Raw genomic sequence first — 24,983 nt, 5'->3', positions numbered from 1 at the left:
CAAGAACTCATTATTTATTAAGCACTGTTTAAACTAATCATTTATTGATCGATTGCCCTTAGTATAGCACAGACAAATTTTATACCCTGTATTTATAAAATATATCAAAGTATTCTAAGATTTGCTAGAGCTTAGAAATATTGATGCTACCGACAAAATTTAGGTGTTCATAAAATCACTTTATTAGTTCATTTTCGAAAGTCTGACTGTCCGTCTGTCAACACGATAACTCAAAAATGAAAAGAGATCAAGAAGAAATTTTTATAGCCTACTCACGACGTAAAAAGTGAGATCGTAAATGAGCAACATAGGTCAACTGAGTCTTGGATAGCAGGTATAAACCTTTTTACTTGCTCGTGTAGTTGTAACAATCACATCATTTATAAATTGTAGAACCAATCAAAAAACGATTGTTTATGTTGAATTTCAAAACAACAATATTTGAAATTTGTGAGACAGTACATTACTTTCATACAAACAACGCATGCGTTTGTGTCAACTTCACCACTCAACCCCGTACGGTAGTTTTATCACATTCGTGGCACCTATGATGTTGAGACAACCTCATATCGGTTCATATTAAGAATTTTTTTTCAGTGTAAGATACTGAATAGATGGTATTTATAAAGGATGCTTTACACGTTACATAATAAACGTAGCCATATATAATTCCAAAAATAATGAAATTACAATTAGTATCCTACCATCTAATAATTATGTAATCAATATTTAATTAGATAATAATAATTAGTAAATGATATAGGTACAGTGCTATACATCAATGTTACACTGTTATATCGCTACGAACGGCTTAGACCTTGTAGCTTGTAGCAGTAGCGGTAATAAACTAATTATGATGTTCATATAATTTTTAACTTACGTTTCGCATAAATTAAATAATTACACTAAATCTGACATCAATTTCATCAAAATCAAATCAAACGCATATCAATTATATACAATACCATATACAGACAGGTTCAAAAAAAATGCGACAATCTATTAAAAAAAAAATCTATAAAATATAATTTTCGATTAACGATTTTAAAAGTGAGAAATTTAAGGTTGTATGACCACCAAGGAAATTTTGGATAAAAGGCTTGTTTTTTTTATATAAAGTTGGACTAAGTCGAAATGACTTTAAAAGTAGACATATTTAACATTAGTTTTATGGTAAAACGGTAGATGGATGATATGTTTTTATAGATTTCTCCAAAACTAATCGGAAGAAATTAAAAAAAAAAAAGCTATTTAAATTTAAGTTAAAACCTTAATAAATTATTGGAAAAAAAACCGTTATGCCCGATTTAGTAAGGCTGAATTTTATTTTCAATTTTGACGGTGAATTATACTATAACTTGACAATTATAAGACGAAAAGTAAGATTAAAATTTTTCTATACTTGGAGTAATTTTCAAAATATCGATAATTGAAAATTTTGTTTAATTATTTAGCTTTCGATATTTCGAAAACTAAGGAAGATATCGAAAAATTATATTCTTATTTTTCGTCTACATTCATGAAGTTATAACAAAATTCATCATCAAATTTGAAAATAAGATACAAATAATTTCAACCACAAGTCCAAACTAGGCTTGGCGCTCGTACTGATGGTAATGCTGATTCTGATTTTGATTCTGATGACAAATACTCAAAATAAGTGAAAAGCATCATTTGAAACCATTCAATCTGTAATAATTTCAACCCTCATACATTGGTTATAACGACCAATTGCTGTTAAAATTAGTTTGTTATAACGACCTACATATGTATACTGTCGCTATAACCGATTTTAACTTTTTAACTGATGATTATTTTAATATAAATATTTTAGGTTAATTATAGCGATATTAAAATTCTTTCACGCACTTTCCAAATCAAGGTTTTTTATAGATGAGTTGTTTAACTTATTGAACGGGACTATACAAATTACATAATACATAAATAAATACCAATAACAATACTATTATCAATTATTTCAATTAAGGCTATTTTACATTCACTTATATGAATTAATTCATTGATTTGATTCTATATGTATTCCTATCATTAACGCGCTTTTATTAGCTTCACTTTTAATTGTAAAAAAGTTTTGGTTTATTGTGATTATTTTAAGCTTAATAATACCTCGCAACTACAAAAATATATAATATATTGTGTGCAAGCGATGCTTATAAATTTGATAATATAGATATCGCTCTTCAATCATTAATAAACTAACTATAGTCGTCTCTGTTCATAAAAAAATTAGATCTTCGATGAACTCATAATTAAATAAAAATTTTGTTTTGATATCATCGACAACCTTATATTTTGATGGTAATTTTTATAAACTACAAGATTGTCTAAATATTTTAGATAATTTTTTATCACATTCTCTAGATTTTTTGATATAGAAATATCCAATTAAAAAGGATAACCTATATGATTCATAATTTTTTCAGCCAACTTTGAACGATAAAAAAATTAATAAAAAGCCCGATGACCTAGGATTTTTTTGGTGATTTTTGGAAACTTTGATAATCAAAAAATGTATTTATATAAAGTTTTATTGAAATCCCTAGTATTATTCAATCCTTGCATATCTCCTTAAGAAGAGACTTAATGAATTCTTGAATAATATTGACAATTTGAAAAGTTCATTGCATCCATTAAAAAACAGTAAATGCATTTAATATCAGGGTGGTGCATTGAATCTAATTGTAATAGTTGGCAGTACAACGGCAAATATATTGACTTCTATTTTGTAATGTAAGTAGACTGGACAGACAGACAGACAAACAGAGACAGACGGACATACATAATAAGTGTAACACTGACTGAATGACTTGGACTCGTTACTGGCTAGGTCGTTAGTCGTTAACGTTGCATTGGTTTGCTTGTTACAATTCGTTTGAGAAATACGATATCATTTGAATCAGAGTGAAGTGAAGTACATATTTATGAAATCATGCACCCATATTATATAACGATTACCATATGAGATGTATCACAAATAAGAATGTACCGTACCATATCGTTCAACGTTCAAGACGACGACGAGTCAGTTAGTATCTTGTGACGCCACCAAGATACAGACACAGACATCGACCAATAACATATATTTTTTGTTATATAACTAAATTGTATATTTCTTTCAAATTTTTGTGTACTTTTTGTAAAAAAAAAGTCAAAGTCTTTCATTAATGATATTTTTAATAGCTTTTGCCATATTAACAAATAACATTATGCCGCATAACACATTAGAGCGAGACTGTACCCTTCAGGAGGTTCTTTCACCGCAAATGCTAATTAAAAATTATTAGATTACAAGGAAAAACAATTTTTTTATAGTAATTTAAGTCAAATGGGACTTACAGAAGTCCCTCGAACTCCTTACCATAAATACGAGTAAGACAGAGATACAACTCTTTTTTCTACCTATTTTATTACTATTAGAGAAACTGAGGTAGGTAGAGCAGTCGTATATCCGTCTCGCTTCCTCCTTTATGAGCAATGTGGACTTGAATAAAGAGACACACAATTAAGTTTATGACACACAATAAAGTTGTGACTTCGATTTAAAATAACTCGCCCATGCCTGAATTCAATCGTACAGTGAAATTTCGATCATACTTTAAGGTGTAAATTTTTGTGACAAAATTTTTCTTCTATTTTTTCGGTCGATTTTTCTCGGGTCTTTCCGAATACCGATAAAATTGCGTGAAAAAGATGAAAATTTGCTTATAGGTAGTTGATAGAATGTAAAATGACAATATAAATGACAGTGTCAAGAAAATTAACCCCCTCTCCTTAGCGTGTAACAATTGACTGAGTTAATTGTTGAAATACTATGTATAGACAGTGTTGATTACGTAATCGTATGTGTTTTACGTCATGTAAATAAAGAAAAATAGCCATTCTTACACACAAAGTAATAAGGGTATTTTTCTTCTCACTTTTTTTTTTGTAACATCAACTCTTTTAAGCGTTAAAAACTTGGGATTAAACTTAGTATACCTTAATATACTTCATATATACAGGGTATAAAAAATCAAATACAGTCAAAATAACTGATGATATTTATGGCTTAAAAGACCTTAAACAAAGTGAAACGTTTGGAAAAATAATTGAGTATTAATTAAATAAAATTTATGATAACTGATTATGGTTAAATATTTGTACATGGCAAATTAATTGTTTTTTTTTTTTTTTTTAGAAATTGATAACGCGATTGGAGATATTTTTGTAATTGTGTTAATTGATTTTAACTGTAATTTTTTTTTGTAAACTGATTTATTGAAATTTTTCAATGACAACGTTCATATTTTAATTTTATCAATTGATTACACAATTCAAACATTATTGAAATTTTTTAGCCTATACAGGGTTGGATTCACTCATTAATAACTTGTATTTTCTGTTTGATTTCAGTTGAATATCAGTCAAGAAGAGTACGCAGACACATACAAGAAATACGTAGAATTACGTGAAGAAGATTTAAAAACAATGGCCAAAGAAAACAGTATTATTACTCCAGAATTAGATAATAATTTACAAATCCAAAGATTTCATACATTCAATGCCACAACAAATGGTAAGTACACAATTCCATAATCCACAATCTTTATTCCATATAACGTTCTTATCCAAGCGACGACAATGTGATCAATTCTGCACTCCCATTAATTATAAATTGTTCACACTGCCGCTGCCTGGATTCGAACCCGCAACCTAAGTCTAAATGGACAATCAGACAAAGACAAACGCCTTAGACCGCTCGGCCATTTAGGCTCTTAAAATTCTCAAATATCAAAACTAAAAATATTTCAAAACCTCTGACTACGATTGTTATGATAATCCTAATACCAATTTTTGGCCAATTTCTTGATGAATTACGCCTATCTGTAACGCATTCAACACTTATTACATCTTTTAGGTAAAGTTCTCAAAAACAATACCCAAATCAAATTTTAAAAAATTTTCTTTTTACATAATTTTCGTACATATGGTAAATAAACCTGTTGTAAGTTGTTTATGATCGTTCGAATGTTTTAAAATAAAAATGGCGCCAAAGTAAAAATTATTTAAAATATTCATAAATAATGTATTTGTCATCGTGAGCATGTCATACATATTTTCTTGGTAGTATGTGCTATAAATTTTCACTAAAATGTTTACGACTTTTTCGTTTGATAAAACATATAAATATTTTTATATTTATATGTTATTATTAAAATCGCATGACTCAAAAATTTTCTGTCCTCATTAATACATAGTACAGAGTGTTCAGAATTATTGATACAAAAAATTACTCAATTTTAATCAAATACTAGTCGTGTATTCAAACTGGATAATATTAATCATGGCCCAGGAGGATATACCGAACAACTTATAATAATTATCCATAGAGCTGATAATACCATAGAGATGCATTAATCGCAGTAGAGAGAGACAGATGAATAAGGTACGTATAGTTGTAAAGAGACAGATAAAAACAGCTGTCTTATTCTCTCTTATAAAGCTACAATTTCTGTCTCTTTCTACCTCTCTCACTGTGGCTAAGAATTCACTTATTGCGTTTTCTATGTCTATACATCTCTATGGTATTATCTCTATATAAATATTACGATTTAAAATTTTCAAATATTCAGTATCTAACCTAATTAAATTTAATAATACGAAGAAAGTATATCAGAAAAAACTATTTTTATAGCCTGTATACATAAAATATATCGGAGTATATTAAGTTTAGTACTTTAAGTCTGTAACGCTTAGAAATATTGATACTACGAACAAAATTTTTGTATAGGTGTTCATAATATTACCTAATTAGTCTATTTCTATTGGCATGATAATTCAAAAATGAAAAAAAGATATCGAGCTGAAATTTTTAAGACGTAAAAAGTGAGTTTGAATTTCAAAATGAGTAAAATTAGGCGTTGTACCAAAAACATCAATTCAGTGACTTGAATTATACGATTATTATTGATTTTTGGGTCTTCAACCACTTCTCAGTTAATTCTAAGAAAATTGCCAAATTCAGAAAAAGGTAATAAAATCTAGGAAATTAGTCAGATTAACCCTTTTTCTTGATTACTGAAATTACAAAATAAATTCGACCCCTGTTCAAGCCATTTTCAAGATTTGTGTGTTTTTCTCCTGAGAAAGTGATTCTTTTGATGGCGAAAGTGATTAATCGATTTTTCCATTAGTGTTTCTAATTGATTCTTTTAATTACACTAAAAAAAAATTTGTACTAAGTTCTATTTTCTTCGTGTTGGGACTTTTACGTAAAAATACAAGTCAGCTCCTTAAATATTGTACTAGGCTTAAATATTGTACAGTTTTTAAGAAGTGAACTGTTTAAAATAATCAAATATCATATTATATAATAGCTAGAATGTGTTTATATAATTGTATAATCCGTAGTAATTTATTGTTTATTCTAATTAATAATTGCTCACTAAAATTAATTACATTTTGAATTATTCATTATAATTATACGAATGAGACATTCAATTTAATTTAGGTATATTGTTATTCTAAATGTTATATGTATGTTATTACTCTAGCAAGTTTTTGTCTGTCCTATCCTTATCTTCCTTAATCAAATTCTATGATCCACCCTTCATTTTCAAGCTTATTATGTCTAAGTTTGACGAAAAATATACTCACATTCTAAAAATGTACCGCTTAGTAAAAAACACGCTAAAAAATTTTAAATAATAAGTTCATTAAGCAAACATATTAGTTTTTACAGATACTCTTCTAATACTCTTAAAAACGATTTAAAAAATGAAAAAATATACTGCCACTTTGCAGATGTGCACAAATGAATTACTTTAAATATAAAGTCTTATATAATTAAATTTAAATTCTAACATTTTTATAGTGGCGCTTCTCTATATGAAAATATACCTTTTTGCCGTAGAATGACCCATTTAATAAATAATAATGATTGAACTAAAAGTAATGTTAATATTATTCAATAACTTTAACATTAAAGTAAAACAGATTGAATGGTTTCCAGTAATGCTTTTCAGTTATATTCAGTATTCATCATCAAAAGCAAAAGCAGGATTAACATCAGATTTAAGGTAGTACGAGTGTCAAGGCAATTTTAGACTTGTGGTTGAAATTATTTGTACAAAATCATTACTTCTATGAAAGAGATTGATTTTAGTTTAAAGTCATGCATTTTATTGATAGAAAATAAATTTGTTCTTAGTTAGGAATATATAATCGTGTAAATAAAGCGAATCGATCAATTAAAATAAAATTTATTGCGTTTGCTTTAAAGAGAGTATTTGGTTATTATGATCGCATATCTATCATGTCTAGGGCATATGTTATTGAGCCAACTACATGAAGATTGTTGTTACTTACTTACAGAAAGTTTGAAAGAAACTTATTTATCATTTTTATAATATATAATACCATTTTTTGGTATTGCAACAAGCATCAATAGCGCAGTTGGCTAAAGTGTAGATAAAGAACACTAAAATCAATAGTAATCCATATGTCACTGGTCCAAATCCGTTTTGAAGAAATCTAATTTTTTTTTAAGTAAACCTGTTAGCAAGTATAAACCTGTTATTTTTTTCCTTGCTCATGTGGTTGTGACAATCACATCAGTATTTTGTCATAATATTTATAAGTGGTAGAACCTATCAAAAAAGAAATTGTTTAAAACTATGCTGCATTTCTAAACAACAATATTTGAAATTAGTTACACAGTATAGTACTTTCATACAAACAACTCATGCGTTTGTGTCAACTTCACCACTCAACCCCGTACGGTAGTTGTATCACATTCGTGGCACTTATGATGTTGAGACAACCTTATATCGGTTAATATTAAGGATCTATTTTTAGCGCATAAAACCAATGTTAAATATGTCTACTTTTAAAGTTATTTATTTAAATAATCAGGCAAACTCCCTAAAATTTTCAGAATACATTTAGACTTCGTAAAAAAAAAATGAAGTAATTTTATCCAAAATTGACCTGGCGCTCATACATCCTTAAATGTGTTATATTCAAAACAAAATAATATTCATAATATCTATAAATTTTGTCATACTAAAGCATCAACTTTGTAGATGGTAAGATGTGGATCATGCAGGGTTAAACAAAATTTTTTTTCTATTTAAATCAAACTTCATTCACAATTACATAAAAATTTAATAAAAAAATACTTTTTTGTAACAAGCTTTTAATGTAATAAAAAGTAAAAAATAATTTAACACTTATACCTAGCTATTTGTAAAAGCTTGAGACGCTACGATATTTAAAATTGAACGCCTTCGAAGTTTTTTAAAAATTACAGTCAAAATGTATAAAAATCCTAAATAAACATAATTTTTATGTTTAGTTTAGGAATTTAAAATATAGTTTTTTAGCAACTTTGTCCTGGTACCATTTAGGAAACTTGGTACAATAGAGCTTTTCATTTTAAAATCACGATTCACTTTTGTTTCGTACTAAATGATTTATAACCAATGTGATAAAATGAATAACAAATATCTTCTATCTTAGTCTTACTTATTGCTGTCAGTACGAAAAAAATAAACGCTGCACTTGCGCTTATGACATGATGAAAAGGCCTATTTACAAAAAATGATCATAGCTTTATGAAGATGTAAAAATGATTAGAAAAACATCAGCAATATAAAGGTATATTAAGTTTAGTGCCAAGTTTGTAGAACTTAAAAATATTGATGCTTCGAGCAAAATTTTGGTATTGGTGTTCATAAAATCCGTTTCCGGTTGTCGTTTGTATGTCCGTCCAACTGTCCAACAACACGATAACTAAAAACGAATGCTCAAGACGTAAAAAGTGAGGTTTAGTTCGTAAATGGGCAACGTAAGTCTATTGGGTTTTGAGTCAAAAAGGCCATAGGAACAAAAGTTTAAATGAAAAAAAGGTTCTTATAAAAAAAATTGACAACTTTCGTTTGAAATATTTTTTCGTAAATACCACAGTTTACCCGCAAATTAAATAGGATGTATTATATGGAAATATCAGTTATATGTGTGTGTGACATGTATGCATGTATGGCTATCTAAGAGTGGCTATCACTCTTTACTTGCTTGACTCTAAAAAAAACAAACGATTGCGTAATCAAAACTGTTTATACATGGTATTTCAACAATTAACTCAATCAATTGAATTGAAAAATGAGTGAAAATTGAATTTGAAATCAATATATATGAATGATTTTTCATAATCACTATGTATTGTGTATTGGCAATGTTGAAATTTTCATTTTTGATGAAATGGAAATTTATGTGAAAATAAATTTTGAAATAAAAATTAATGGGCGACTAAGAATTTCATTTGGTTTTCGTTATTTATTGAATCATAATATAAAACTAATAACAGTCAACACTAAACATGTATTGACTTGACTTTGGTTATACAGAATTCAGCGTTCTCCACTCTCATGTATAGCTACCTTGAAACAACCGCGGCCGCATATAGCCACATACTTACTGCTCGCATTTAATTTACTACCAGTAACATTCCATGCAATATGCCCCTGCACAAAGTTACACAAACAATATCAATCAAATGTTTTATGCATCCCTGTACCAATGCGCAAATTTATAAATAAACTTCCGAATGCCAAAAATATCTATCAAATTTTTATATGTTTTATTTTTAGCTATCAACTTTTTAAAAATATCCACAATTTTAGTTATACAGATCATTACTGAATTCTAATCTACCTCATCACAATTCAATTTTAGAAAAAAAATAAATAATTTTAATAACAATAATAATAATAGGGTTTAACCTCCGTTTTTCAGACATCCATCTATAACAAAGGCAATCCACATCGTTATTTTTATTTTAAACTATAAACTGAACAAAAAATTCTTAATACCAATCGATATGAGGTTGTCTCAATCTCATCGTGAGATCATATATGGGGAACGGTGCCACGAATGTAATACCGTTGGGATTGAGTGGTGAAGTTGACACAAACGCATGAGTTGGTTATATGAAAGTAATATACTGTCTAATAAATTTCAAATATTGTTGTTAAAATTTTTATAGCGTACTGAAGACGTCTTGGGTCCGTAGGACCGATCTTGTAAACCAATAGAGATAGAATAAAAGTTTAAATGTAAAAAATGTTCCTGATAAAAAAATTAACAACTTTTGTTTGAAACATTTTTTCGTATACATCACTGTTTACCCGTGAAAGCGCATATTATGCGCAAATTGTAGTATTATATGGGTATATCAGTTATATGTGTGTGACATGTATGTATGTGTAATGTGATAGAGTAATCAACACTTTCTATACATGGTATTTCAACAATTTACTCAGTCAATTGTTTGTTTTCACATGTTTAATAATAATAACTTCTGATAGAATTTTCATATAAAATAAAAAAGAATGTGAAATATTCTCAAAAATGTCATAAACAAAATGAATTTATGCTTTTAAAATAAACAAATGAAATTTTTGAAGTCTCAATAAAGACAGAGAAAAGTTTATTGAGTTGTTTTTATAATGTGAAAAATTAATTTTCACAGATATTTTAATTACTAATTAATTATATTTAATATAAAAACATTGTAGGTAATATTAATATCTATTATTAATAACATTCATTTAAAATTTAATGATGTGATTTCTAAAATTAGCTAAATATAAGTTTATTACAGCGTGCTTCAGGCGCAAACATCTTAATTCTAATACGTCCACTCAAAATTTTCAAAATGCTCAGTTTTCGGTCCACTTTCAGAGACGAAATAGAAAATCTTCGTGTATTAGAGACCTTGCTGATTTAATTTTTAATAAAGAATCATTTTATGTCCTGCAGCTTTCCTGAACTATGCACTACATTGATGTTATTTGTTACAATTCCTGTGACTACAGCTAGCGCTGAACGAACATTTTCAAAACTAAAATTAATAAAAACCTATTTAAGAAATTCTATGGGACAAGACAGATTTATCTAACTTGGCTATTCTGTCTTTTGAAAATTTTATGACCCAATCTTTAAACTTTGATGATGTTAAAGCCACTTTTGCGGAACACAAAGCTCGAAGAAAAGATTTTTCTTAATAAATATCTTATTGAAATTAAATTGTTAATTCTTTGTAAATGTATAAACCCATGCTCTTGAAAATAAAATTGTTATTAGTGTTGGATAACTACTTACAACGTGACGATCTTTACTGATAAGGTCCCATCAAAATAATTTGCCACGGGTCCCAGATGGCATAGTTACACCACTGCATGTACCTACATAAACCGAGGTAATTTTAAAAGTCACGAGAGGACCTTAATAAAATTAGGAACACTAAACGTGAGACATGCAATAAAAATTTTTGAATAGAATTTGGTATAAATTCTTCGAAAATTTCGTCTATTTTAAAATGTATTGAATATATTTTTAGCTAGAAATGTAAACAAAAGAATATTTTTAAATTGTTCAAATACTAAACTCCCTCCCCTTCGCTCCGCCCCCCTTAATGTTATAATCAAAATATTTGAATAAAAAATTTATTGTTTTTGTTATGAAATAGGGCATTTTGTAGATATGAAAATAAATGGAAAAAAGTCACTTAAGTAAAAAGAAAATTCCCAAACGGATATCCGGTTGAAAATTTTTCAAAGAAGTTTTATAATCAAGGTTCTGTATACCTGTGTACATTACATCCTGATCCGGTTGGTTTTATTTCTGAATCTGATTGAAATTATAGAAATGATTAACAAAAATTAGTCATTCTTGTGGTGGTTAGGATCGCCCGCGGTCACCTCTAAAAAGAGATATTTTGAAGAACAATCATTACTAAAAATACTAAAAATAATAATCTAGGATCTAATTGCTTGCCTAGCTAAGGTACACGAGTTTGAGGGGAACACAAATTTCCAATCATTAATAATACTAATAATAAATAACTTATTTCATATAAATGTTATGTTACATTTACTCACGCTACTTCCATTTCTATTACTTATTATTATCAATATTATTTCCCAAAACTTTTCACTGAAAAAAAATTAAAATAATGACAACCTTATCCCGAAGTTTCATATTGAAATAAAAATACTTTCAAACAGTTTAATAATGATTGGAACAAGTACAGCTAAATATTTGTATTTACAATAAAATGGAATTGAATTTAAAATATGAATTCATTGATACAAAATCACTGAAGTTAAATAAACAAAATCATTACTTCTATGAAAGAGATTGATTTTAGGTTTAAAGTCATGCATTTTATGGATGGGAAATAAAATTGTACTTAGATGGAATATATAATCGTGTAAATAAAGCGAATCGATCAATTAAAAGAAACCTTCTTTGCGTTTGCCTTAAATAGAGTATTTGGTTATTATGATCGCATATCTATCATGTCTAGTCCATATGTGATTGAGCCAACTTCATGAAAATTATTGTTACCAGTTAACAGAGGGTTTGAAATAAACATATTGATCATTTTTATAACATTTAGCATATTTTTGGCGCAGGTGGTAAAGCTGTAGACTTAGGACACTAAAATCAATAGTAATTTGATGAATGTTAAATCGTATTTGTTCTAGTGTAAGCAATGCTTTATAAAAATTATTGATTTGTTGTACACAAATGATTGAATTGTCTAAATTTAGTCATTAACAAATCAAATATAGTGAAAACAGGCTATTACGACATTCAGTGGATCCCCAATTTGATTGTTATGCCCGATAGTCGTTTTAAACGATATCTACTTTTAATTTGTATCCTAAGAAAAAAGTCACTTAGATCTAGTTTCACAAAACTTTCACTAAAACTCATCCAAGGAAAAGTGAAAACCTGATCGATGATGTTTCAGCTTGTCTTTGAAACACTGGGTTTTAATTTTTTTCGGAAAAGGATGAGTTTAATGTTCTAGAATCATAACAAATGCAACTAGTTAAACATAACAAATCAAATCTATTGGATCATAACTTTCATAATAGTTTCATTTAATATTCATAGATGTCGTTACATCACACACTATACAAAGTGAGCTTTATCGACTAACTTCATAGTTTTGGTGGCATGTATTGGATCAAAACTATGATAATAGTTTCATTAAGTATCCATAGATGTCGCTATACGCACGGAAAATTTATTGAATAACTTCATGCTTTTAATAAAATTAGCCCTTTAAATACAAGTCAAAATTCATTAAGTCATGTTTAAAATAATTGATATTGTTCTTTATAGATGACTCATTGTAATAATAGTTAACCGCTATAACCGATATGTCCTTTTATACGATGCCGTTATAAACGGTATGTTCACATTTGTATTTATATTCGAATTCAGTTGGTCGTTAAAACCGATTTGCACTGTAAAATAAAACAATGATAACTTTTATTATGTACTAATTGTCGATTTCATGTAATAATAAACATTCATATATAAAATTTATTTGTGGTTATTACTCGCTAGTCTCAATTATTATAGTCATGTCCATGGGTATGCCGAGAAGAAAGCAGATCAGGGTAGCTGTCCTCTCATGGATCAAAATTTTTTGGCCAAATATTTTTTAATTGCGCCATTTTTCCAGGTTTTTTTCTCCATGTCACTGTATCAAATTATATAATGACGCATGACACATTATAGCTTATATAATGATATGAAAAAATTACCATATCTCAGACAATTTTGTATATAATAATAATATAACAGAGGCCACCCACATCATTATTTGTTAATCTTTATTTATTTAATTACAAACATATTTACAATTACATTTTGATGTGAGTGGAGTCGGTTACTTCGTTCTTATCCAAGCGACGACAATGTGATCAATTCTGCACTCCCATTAATTATAAATTGTTCACACTGCCGCTGCCTGGATTCGAACCCACAACCTAAGTCTAAATGGACAAACAGTCAAAGGCAAACGCTCGGCCATTTAGGCTCTGACAATTTTGTATAAAAATTATTCGCGTAACTTTTGAGCTCAAAAACTCTTTATTGTCTGTGTTATTAATTGAAATCGACGTAATATTTCTCATCTTTTCCGAAATCGATACTCTTCTGAGTACGAGAAAAATATCAAAGGCATAACATGATTTGTTTGAAAAATATTTAAAATTATTAATTAAATGAATTATGATGAAACAAACCAATTGTTATCCACACTTACTGGACGTCTGGACAACATGACGCAGGTGAAGAGATGAAAAGAGGCAAGTAAAGAGAAAAGAAAAAAGATGCGGTACATTTATTATTATTTAAGAAAACAAATAAAATGAACTAGTTTGGGATTTTCACGTTCGCGTCTCTTTGACGTAAGAACAAAATATATATTATTGTTTTTGGTATGGTTCACGATGGTCACATGTTTTTTGGTGGTCGGAGTTAGAGAATAGTGGGCAGACAAAAAAAATGTGTTCATCTATAAAAGAATGAAAAAATTTACAGGGTGTACAAGCACAAATACAACAGATAAATATTAAATTTTTTAGTTTTGATTTTCCACACTTGAATTCTATTTCATGGTTAACACTGACATAATAGCTTTGTCGCGTTGTTAGAATCATGCTTACAATTGTTTTTAACTCATTTGAGGGACACTAAAGTGTTAAATTTAAGTTTTTCGATAGTTACAGGTTTCTAATGATGAATCATGATATGTAGATAACAAAACACAACATTTTTTTTCATAAAAAATAAGGATTATTAATATTTTTATAAAATAATTAACAGGTGATCATAAAATCACCTAATTAGTCCATTTTCGGTTGTCTGCCTGTCAACACGATAACTCAAAATCGAAAAAAGATATCAAGCTTAAATTTTTATAGCGTGCTGAGGACGTAAAAAGAGGACGGTTGACTTCGTAAATGAGCACCATAGGTCAACTGGGACAAAAGCACATTTTTCTTTTAAAATATTTAAATTAAAAATCGTAATTTTTAAACTGTATATCACGTGACCTAAAACGCGGGTAAGCAATGCTGTGATGTCATAGCGGTATGAGTCATAGACCATCAATTAGTTCAGTGTAGACAGCTGGGTATAATATATCTATAGATAATATGTATTTATATTTATTATAATCAGATGTCTATGAATATATCTGTCAAACTTATTTGTGTTATTTCGTATAGTGATACCGATATTACGTCATCAAATTGGATGCCCGCGTTTTTGACAGTTTAAAAAAGGTTTAAAATTTAAGTTTGTGGCAAGAAAGTTTGTGTATTTTTCCGAAATAAATTTTTTGTGGCTTTTTACTAACAAAATCAACAATTTGAGGTACTTTTTCAAAAATAGTAGAATACCCTATTCAATATTCACGTTAGATATTTTTTGAAACACTCGGTATTGATTAATTTGTGAATGATTTAGCCAAATATTTAGTGTATGAATGTAAATGTTAGAGTAGGTGTGTTATAAATAAAATATTTCAATATTTTTAAACTCAAACTTATTTTTAGTAAGTTCAGTTTGTTTTTAGAATATTATGTTATGTTATGATTATGATTATTGTATATGAACGTCCTTATACCAACCCCCTCAAATCCATAACTCCTGAATACGTGAATAGTGAATACTGAATACTGAATACTGATCAACATCAAATACTTTATAGTACAGGCAATAGAGATTTTTTAAGCTCAAAAATTAACAAGAGGAAAATTTCATTATAGGTGATTGCATTTAAGGTAATTTTTCCCCTACAGTATAATAAAAAAGTTTTGGTTTATTGTACGGTACATACATATAAACCAAATATATGCTTTGTAGTCAAATAATCTGTTATTTTTAGCTTTACAATACGACCGCAACTACAAAAATATATTGTGTACAAGTGATGTTTATAAATTTGATAATATATATATATCTCTCTTCAATCATCAAAAAAAATCGAAAAAATCACAAAAAATTTTTTGAATAGGAATTTGATAAAATAGGTATTTTTGGGGTCAATATTACCTTATATACTGAGTTTGGTCTGAATCGGATATAAAAAAATGACTTTATATATACTTTTTCGAGACACTCTATATTTTAACACCTAATACTGAATACTACTAGTTGAGTAGTGTTTACAGTTTCACACCAATTTACATTCAACTTCTATTTAGTCAAAGAATGCCGACCATGGTGCTCTGATCATGATCACTGATTGAGTGACCAACGATTCGATTGTGAATTATTAATCAATCTTAATAATGTTCATCATAATTTGTCTGATTTTATTCAAATGACTCATTTTATTTTAATAGATCAGTATCACAACTATAGAATTATTACAAATAGATTTGTTTGTTTATTTTAATAAATGTAAATTAGGTCACATCTAATCACAAAGGATTACTATCTTAAAAAATGAATGGGCCGCATTCAGTATGATTTTTTATTACTTTATTAAAATTGGAATGAAAAAATAGGCCTTTTTTTATTGCCTCAATCGACTTTATTTACTGAGTTTTAATATCATTTTTGGAAGGATTTAACTGTACAAATAGAAAGATTGGCTCAATGAGTTTATTTTTGGCAAACAATCAAACAGGACGTACAATGTAATCGTTTTATGAATCATGACTCATGAGTACCACATTTTGGCGCCATCACAATGTTTCTTATGGAAATACTCGTAATACAGAAGTATTTCCGGGAACAAATTTATTTTTTTTTTATTATTTAAATATTATATTTAAACTTTTTTGGATTCTGATGACGTCATAAAGTTGAAAAATTCTATTTTTTGATAATACAGGCAAATTTGATGCGATCTTATTGGAATTTTTTTTGAAACCCACTAATTTTGGGTCATTCTTTTCAGCTGTGATGTCAATTTTTCGCCAGCTATCATTTATGTGCTTAACTCCGGGACTAGGACTCCATATTCTTGAAACCTATTAGAGCAAGGTTAATTTTGATCACAAATTTGAAAAGTATGACCCAAATTTAGTAGGATTTCATACTTGGTTCGTCAAAATTGGGTAAAATTTGGGAAAGATAGAGCAAAATTAATTTTTTTGGATTTTGATGACGTCATGAAGTTAAAAAATTTAATTTTTTTGATAATACAGGCATATTTGATCCGATCTTATTGAAATTTTTTTTCAAACCCACTAACTTTGGGTCGAACTTTTTAGCTTTGATGTCAGTTTTTTGCTAGCTATCATTTATGGGCTTAATTTCGGGACCAGGACTCCAAATTCTTGAAATCTATTAAAGCTAGATTAATTTTGATCACAAATTTGAAAAGTATGACCCAAATTTAGTAGGATTCCATACTTGGTTTATCAAAATTGGGTAAAATTTGGATGTGATAGAGCAAAATTAAATTTTTTGGATTTTGATGACGTCATGAAGTTAAAAAATTCAATTTTTTTGATAACACAGGCATATTTGATCCGATTTTATTGAAATTTTTTTTCAAACCCACTAATTTTGGGTCGAACTTTTTAGCTTTGATGTCAGTTTTTTGCTAGCTATCATTTATGGGCTTAATTTCGGGACCAGGACTCCAAATTCTTGAAATCTATTATAGCTAGGTTTATTTTGACAACAAATTTGAAAAGTACGACCCAAATTTAGTAGGATTCCATACTTGGTTTATCAAAATTGGGTAAATTTTGGATGTGATAGAGAAAAATTAAATTTTTTGGATTCTGATGACGTCATAAAGTTAAAAAATTCTTTTTTTTGATAATACAGGCAAATTTGATCCGATCTTATTGGAATTTTTTTTGGAACCCACTAATTTTGGGTCATTCTTTTCAGCTTTGATATCAATTTTTCGCTAGCTATCATTTATGTGCTTAACTCCGGGACTAGGACTCCATAGCCCTGTTTTCGTACTACCTTAAATACAGTAAATCTTAAGGCTAGCCTCACACGGTCCATATTACTGAGTCAATATCTGAGGAGTATTTAAAATAAAATTTAACGGGAACAAAAATAAAGTTGCATTGAGTTTGATTATTGAAAATATACAAAACTATTAATTTCACAATCCATTAAAAAAAATTTTTAAAACACCTGTCATGTGAACATCATTGCGTTTAATCTACGTGAATACATGCTACGTCCAACTTCGTATCATTTTTATCGACTTCAAAAAAGGAGGTTAGCAATTCAATTCGTATGAGTGCTCAAAAAAATATTCACTTCGGAAATTATCGGACCTATTCGTGTACTTTCTTTAGTTTAATATAAGTCGTATTCAGTAAATAAATTTAATCTCTGCTCCAATATTTTCACCCTCAAACATCATTCAATAATCACATAATTAAATAATTTTTAATTAGCCAGTGCATTAAAAATAAATGTATATAAAATTATGTAGAGGTTATGATTTACAAAGTTAAAGGATATTTAACGCGGGAAACATTTAACTCATGTGCAGAACACGTTAGTAAATCTCTTATCACACGACTAAAGATTACTTAACGTTTTTTGCGAGTGCTGACGGATTAAGTAAATATCTACTCCAATAAATAATTTCCACGATCGATTCATTAACGATTGATTCATTGGCGTCTACTTCAAAGCGTAATTGTTCTGAAGGAAATTTTTAATGGTAATACTTACTTTAAAATTATATTTTACTTGTTTGTGCTTTTTTTTTAGAGTCGATACTATTTTTTTTCAAAAAATTTTGTATAATTTTTATAAGATGGGAGCTCAAATGATTAAAGTGCGTTGCGTTTAATTATGTAATAAATACCAGGCCACGGACCACGCAATCAATTTGTTTACAATGTTTATAAGTACACAGAGATTATAAAAAATTGAATCAAGGTTAAATCATATTTGATTCAACTTTTTTTTTTCATTTTTTGTTAATCTATTTAAGGATATATGCAAGGATTGTATAATACTCGGGATTTCAATAAAATTTTATAAATACATTTTTTGATAAATACAAAGTTTACAAAAATCACAAAAAATTCCTAGGTCATCGGGACTTTTTTACAATACCGTTGGTTTACAATCACCTTAAGCGTTACAAACTTGGGAGTAAACTTAGTATACATTGATAAATTCCATATACACATGGTATAAAAATTAAAACACTCGAAGAGTTTTGTAAACATCTTAATCGAAAAAATAAAAAATTGGCAGATCAACCTTAAAATAGTAATTAGTTTAAAATTTAGAATGTAATGAATAATAATGTGTGTCATTTAATGCTGGATGCTAAATGCTTCATGTAAATCGAATAAATGCAGTTCATTAAACCGTACAGTACAATGCAGTGCAGTACGTTTAAAATCATTTTTTATTAAGGAAGTACAAGTGCCAAGGCCAGTTTAGATTTGTGGTTGAAATTATTTTTATCTTATTTTCAACTTTAATGATGAATTTTATTATAAACTTCATGAATGTTGACATATACGCCTATAACAGAGGCCACCCATATCATTATTTGTTAATCTTTATTTATTTAATTACAAACATATTTACAATTACATTTTGATGTGGGTGGATTCGGTTACTTCGTTCTTATCCAAGCGACGACAATGTGATCAATTATGCACTCCCATTAATTATAAATTGTTTACACTGCCGCTGCCTGGATTCGAACCCGTAACCTATGTCTAAATGGACAAACAGTCAAAGTCAAACGCCTTAGACCGCTCGGCCATTTAGGCTCTACTCTCTTAATTTTGAAGTCATATTTTTTATTTAAATAATCAGGCATCCCCCCTTCGAAATTTTCAGGTTTTTTATTTAACCAAATCAAGTTTTTTTTCCAACTTTTCTCTGGTGCTCGTACATCCTTAATGAGTAACAAGGACTTACTAAATACTACAAATTAATATTCTAGTAATTAGCACACAACACTTTAACATTACTCATTAGTTAATAAATACAAATGACTCTAATTAATTAATCAAACACACATATTAATTAGGTATATTCATTATTTGTGCATTTTATACTCATATTTTACGCGGAAATATAGACACATGTACTGTTTTTAAGATCAACAGGAAGGGGAAAGGATGTGTTTTAAATATGTTCTTAGAAATCTTCTGAAATCGATTCGAGATAACATTCGATATATGGAATTTTTAACGATATCTTAAAAACAAACCGCCCTTCCGTGAAATTAACCCGTTTATATTATTTTTTGGATCAAAATAACCTTAAATGATGAGTTTTATCGAAATTGAAGATCAAAAATTTTTCTCGATTTTTTGAAATTTTTTTAAGGGGTACCCCTTCAAAAAAAATCGAAAAAATCACGAAAAAATTTTTGAATTGGAATTCGATAAAACTCAGTTTATAAGGTTTTTTTGGTCCAAAAAATTCAAAAATCGGGTTTATTTCACGGTAGGGAACGTGGTTCTTAAGATATCGTTCTTTCAACTGGAATTTCAGTCGATATCTCGTAAACTATTAATCTAACGGTCCAATAAACACGATTTTTGTATTTTTTGGGTCCAAATTATCTTATATAATGAGTTTTATCAAAATTGGAGATCACAAATTTTTCTCGATTTTTTGGAATTTTTTTAAGGGGTACCCCTTCGAAAAAATCGAAAAAATCACAAAATATTTTTTGTTTCCGATCTCGATGAAACTTATCATATTAGGTAATTTTGACCCAAAAAAAACAAAAATCGGATTCATACGACGGTTAGGCGATTAATTTTTGAGATATTGCCTGAAATCCTTACATACGAATCCATTTCTGGCGATATTTCTAAAACCAGACATCCAAGCGTTAAATGAACCCGATATTTGTATTTTTTGGGTCAAAATTACCTTAAATAATGAGTTTTATCTTATTCCTAAACATAAAAATTTTCATAATTTTTCCGATTTTTACGAAGGGAAAATCGAGAAAAAATGTACTCTTATTACAAATAATTTTTTACTTCGAAAGATAAAATTCGGTATTTATAGTAAATTTGACGCATAAAATACAAAAATCGTGTTCATTTAATGATTGGTGGTGTATTTTCTTTTGTATCACCGGCTTTCCATAAAAAAAAATCCTGGATTCTCCCAACCATCATATCCTGAAACTAATTATATTCATGACCTTTTGCTAGTTGAATATTTATGTTTTACAAAATAAGAAAACTACTGTAGTCATCTAGTGGCGTATATCCAAACTTTAATTTACAGACATGTTAAGAAATAACAGTAAACGTTTTTACCCACCAAGCAAATCATTATTTGATATGTCAAAGTTTTGTTTATTTACAAATTCCACAAAATTTTGAAAATAACCTATAAAGTTGAACTGATTCAAAAATAAATAATGAGTTATCGATACGAGATACGAAAAAGTCATTTTCATTTGATATTTGTGATAAAACGTTTACTTAATTTTTATGAGAGTTCATTGAAACTGAAACATAAACAAACTCATACCAAGAAAAATTCATTTTCATTTTATGGTTTGGGATATACCTAGAAAATGGACAGGTTAATATGCACCAAGTGCTATTATGGCAAATTGTTCAATGGAGTCTTTACTATCGATAGTTATATAACGTTCTTTGTAAGTAATTTGGGACTTTATCAAGCATAAAATTTCGTTTTTAAGACTTTATTGCATTCCTTAAACCTTTCCTTCTTGGATACATCACCCTCCCCCCCAAGTGATTGGGACAGCCGGGCTCGATCTTTTAGAAAGGTCTGGAGTCTCTTAACCTTGAATAAATCGGTGAAATTCTACTTTTCTGCCTCTAAAATTAATGGGAATTTTTTTCTTCTGATTTTCTTGGTATGTACTTGTTTCTTGAAGTGCACAAAAGAGACCCAAATGATTAGATAGACGGATTCGACCTCTAAGAAAGCTCTGGAGGCTCTTGCCCTTGAATAAACCGGTTAAATTCGACTTTTCTGCATTTCAAATTAATGGAAATTTTTGTTCTTTTGATTTTCTTGGTATGTTCTTGTTTCTCGAAGGTGATTAGACAGACGGGCTCGACCTTTAAGAAAGATCTAGAGGCTCTTGACCCTGAATAAACCGGTGAAATTCTACTTTTCAGCATTTCAAGCTAATGGGAATATGGAAATTTTTTTCTTTTGATTTTCTTGGTATATACTTGTTTCTCAAAGTGTACAGAAGAGAATCAGGTTATTGGACAGACGGATTCAACCTTTAAAAGAGGTCTGGAGTCTTTTATCATTGAATAAATCGGGACAAGTAAAAAAATAAGGTTGTCGATTATATAAAAACTAAGTTTTGACTTAATTATGAGTTCTTAATTAGTTAGTTTATTAATGATTGAAGAGAGATATTTATATTATCAAATTTATAAGCATCACTTGCACACAATATATTATATATTTTTGTAGTTGCGTGATATTATAAAGCTAAAAAAAATCACATTATTTGAGTACAAAGCATGTATTTGATTAATATGTATGTACCGTACAATAAACCAAAATTTTTTCACCTTAATTATGTTAGTCTGAAACCGACCCTGATTGAACCACTTTGTATATAGAATAAAGTATTCTGAACGTGAAATTTTACTAATATTACATAATTATTTGTTTCAGATACAATTGCTGGTAACACATTAATATTTCCAATAAATGAATTACACGAAAAATACAGTTCAGATGATTCTGTGCTCGAAATCACTCGTGCTTCTCTACGAATATTAATGCCAACTGTAATACCAACTGTAAATAATAAAATAAATTTAAAAATATACGATGCAAGTGAAAGTAGTCTAAATGAAGATAATTCTAGTTCGAATAGTAATAGTGGTAAATTAATTATATCGAAGGAATATGAAGTCAAAGATTTAGAAGATCGATGGATTGATTTCGATGTGGAATCAACGGTTGAATCCAATTTAATAAATAATTTAAGTAGTTTAAAATTAATTGTAGTTTGTGATACATGTAAACGTAGTTTAACGCCCTTACAAATCAATCAGCAAGCATATTTAAATATATTAATAACGATTGAACAACCAAGTAAAAAACAAAATTTATTATTACAACGGATCAAACGAACAACCAACACCGAACATAGAAAATTACAATTACGTAGTCGAAAAAGTCGACAGAATATCCGACCATATTGTAATAATCAGAACACTACAAAATGCTGTCGATATCCATTAAGCGTGACCTTCAAGGATTTAGAATCGTTCGAATTCATTTTGGAACCAAAGTCATACGATGCTGGATATTGTAAAGGACATTGTCCGGTACGATATAATCCAGCGAACAAACATGCTCTCATACAGAGTTTGGTGTGGAAGAAAGATCGACGTGCTCCGAAACCATGTTGTGCACCAAAAAAATACTCCTCGCTGCAAATTATTTACTTGGATAAAAATAATAAAATGAAAGTTACAAAATGGCCGAAAATGTCTGTTGTTGATTGTGCATGTATTTAAATATTTTATTTTGTCTTGTCTCTGTCACTCTGACCTGTCGTTAACACTCGTCTTCAATCAAAATGGAGTCTCCAAGAGTTGGTACAGTCACGAAACTAGCCGTCTGGATACTCACTCCAATTTTCATCGAATACGAGTGTGAAATTTTCTAAATTAGATGAAAGATGAAAAGCGTGGAGTAAAAAGTGCCATTTACTGGAACTATTCATCTAAAATCTAATTAATTACTTTGGTCAAACTAAAATTAGTTTAAATAATTATTGTACGAAGTAACTAAAATCCCATATCTCCATATCTCAAAAATTATTCCTGTCCAAATCGATTCAAAACGTTACCATTTTTCTTGTTGAAAGAGGACTCGTTTTTTAAACTTGTAATAATGATATGGGATTTTAGGTCTCTTCAAGAAATTTTAAATTAAGATGGAAACAAAAATTCTGTATTTATTAATTTATTTAATTTATTATCGATTTTCAATTACCTCATGTTCAAAATAAGTTTCATCAAATTGCATTTAATATGTCAAATAAATAATATTCATTATACTGTGCTGCCATCATGCGGCCAGTGAGTCAGTTATATGGAGAATTTTATTCAATTTTTGATATTTTTTTAAAGAGCCTTTCAAAAATAAACAAATTTAGGTAAAAATACTTATCAGGGTGTCCATAAAAAAGTTTGATTGAATCAAAAACCAACCGCTTTGTTCAAATAAAAACATTTCCAAGTAACTGTCAAAATTACGACGCCATTTTGTTGGTACACAAAATGGCGTCGTAATTTTGACAGTTTGACAGTAATAGGGAATATTCATGAATTTTTTTTTTATATTTTTATATAAATACTGTTTGAAAATGCTGTAATTAGATGTAAAAAAAATGTTTAAAGTAGAGAATAACTTTGAGAAGTTTAAACGCAGGCGCTCTCTGTTGATGACGTATTAATATGTTAAGTTTTTAGTTGGTGACAGTTCAATGTGCTGTTTACTACAGGTGTAATACTCACGTATGTAGTAATTATAGTATATATTCATGGTAATACCATACAAAATATAAGTAATTAATACCAGACAGTATGTCAACAAGTCTGACAAGACACATACTATGACGTCACGTCCGTTTTAAAATTTTAATTTCTCTCACTAAATTTGTGCTTTTATTAAATAATTTTAAGTAATTAAAAAGATATTAATTACTAAAAGAATGGTTTAGTTCAAATGTCCAGCCAATAAAATTACGAAAAACTTTGAACCAAATTTAAATTTCATGAATATTCCCTATTATTTTAACTACCATTAGTCGGGATAAACTACATGATCGATTTCTGGAGTCTCTCGATCAAATCTGGACAGGTGGAAACCCTAACTCATACACAAAGTCAAAATAAAACCAAAAAATTCTCCACAAACTATATTATGAATTTTTTGTAGGCCAAATTTTTGACTAAAGTTAAAAAAGATCCAAAAATTCGGCCAGGACACCAAAAAATTGATACAAAGATTCTTCAATGTTTTAAAAGTATTAAAAGCAATCACCTCCCCCCAAATTCGATTTTAATTTATTTATCGAACAGGAATGATTTATATTTATAAGAAGCTAAATATTTATTAAAAATGTTTTTGTAATCGTCAATCGATGCATGAAGCATGTTTTTTGT

The 24,983-nt window shown here is 28.6% G+C and overlaps 1 protein-coding gene across 1 annotated transcript in view; it reads left to right on the top strand.

Moving 5' to 3' along the window:
• LOC123303066 (protein dbl-1) overlaps positions 1 to 23,604 on the top strand; it is a 37,165-nt gene extending 13,561 nt beyond the window's left edge. The window contains exons 2-3 of the mRNA XM_044886164.1: positions 4,414 to 4,576; positions 22,474 to 23,604. Of these exons, the coding sequence (XP_044742099.1) occupies positions 4,414 to 4,576; positions 22,474 to 23,327 (1,017 nt within the window). The 3' untranslated portion in view covers positions 23,328 to 23,604. The remainder of the gene's footprint in view (positions 1 to 4,413; positions 4,577 to 22,473) is intronic.
• The last annotated feature ends 1,379 nt before the right edge of the window (positions 23,605 to 24,983 follow it).

This window comes from Chrysoperla carnea, chromosome X, assembly GCF_905475395.1.
Source record: "Chrysoperla carnea chromosome X, inChrCarn1.1, whole genome shotgun sequence".
Classification (NCBI taxonomy): Eukaryota; Metazoa; Arthropoda; class Insecta; order Neuroptera; family Chrysopidae; genus Chrysoperla; species Chrysoperla carnea.
This window is presented reverse-complemented; position numbering and strand designations above follow the sequence as displayed.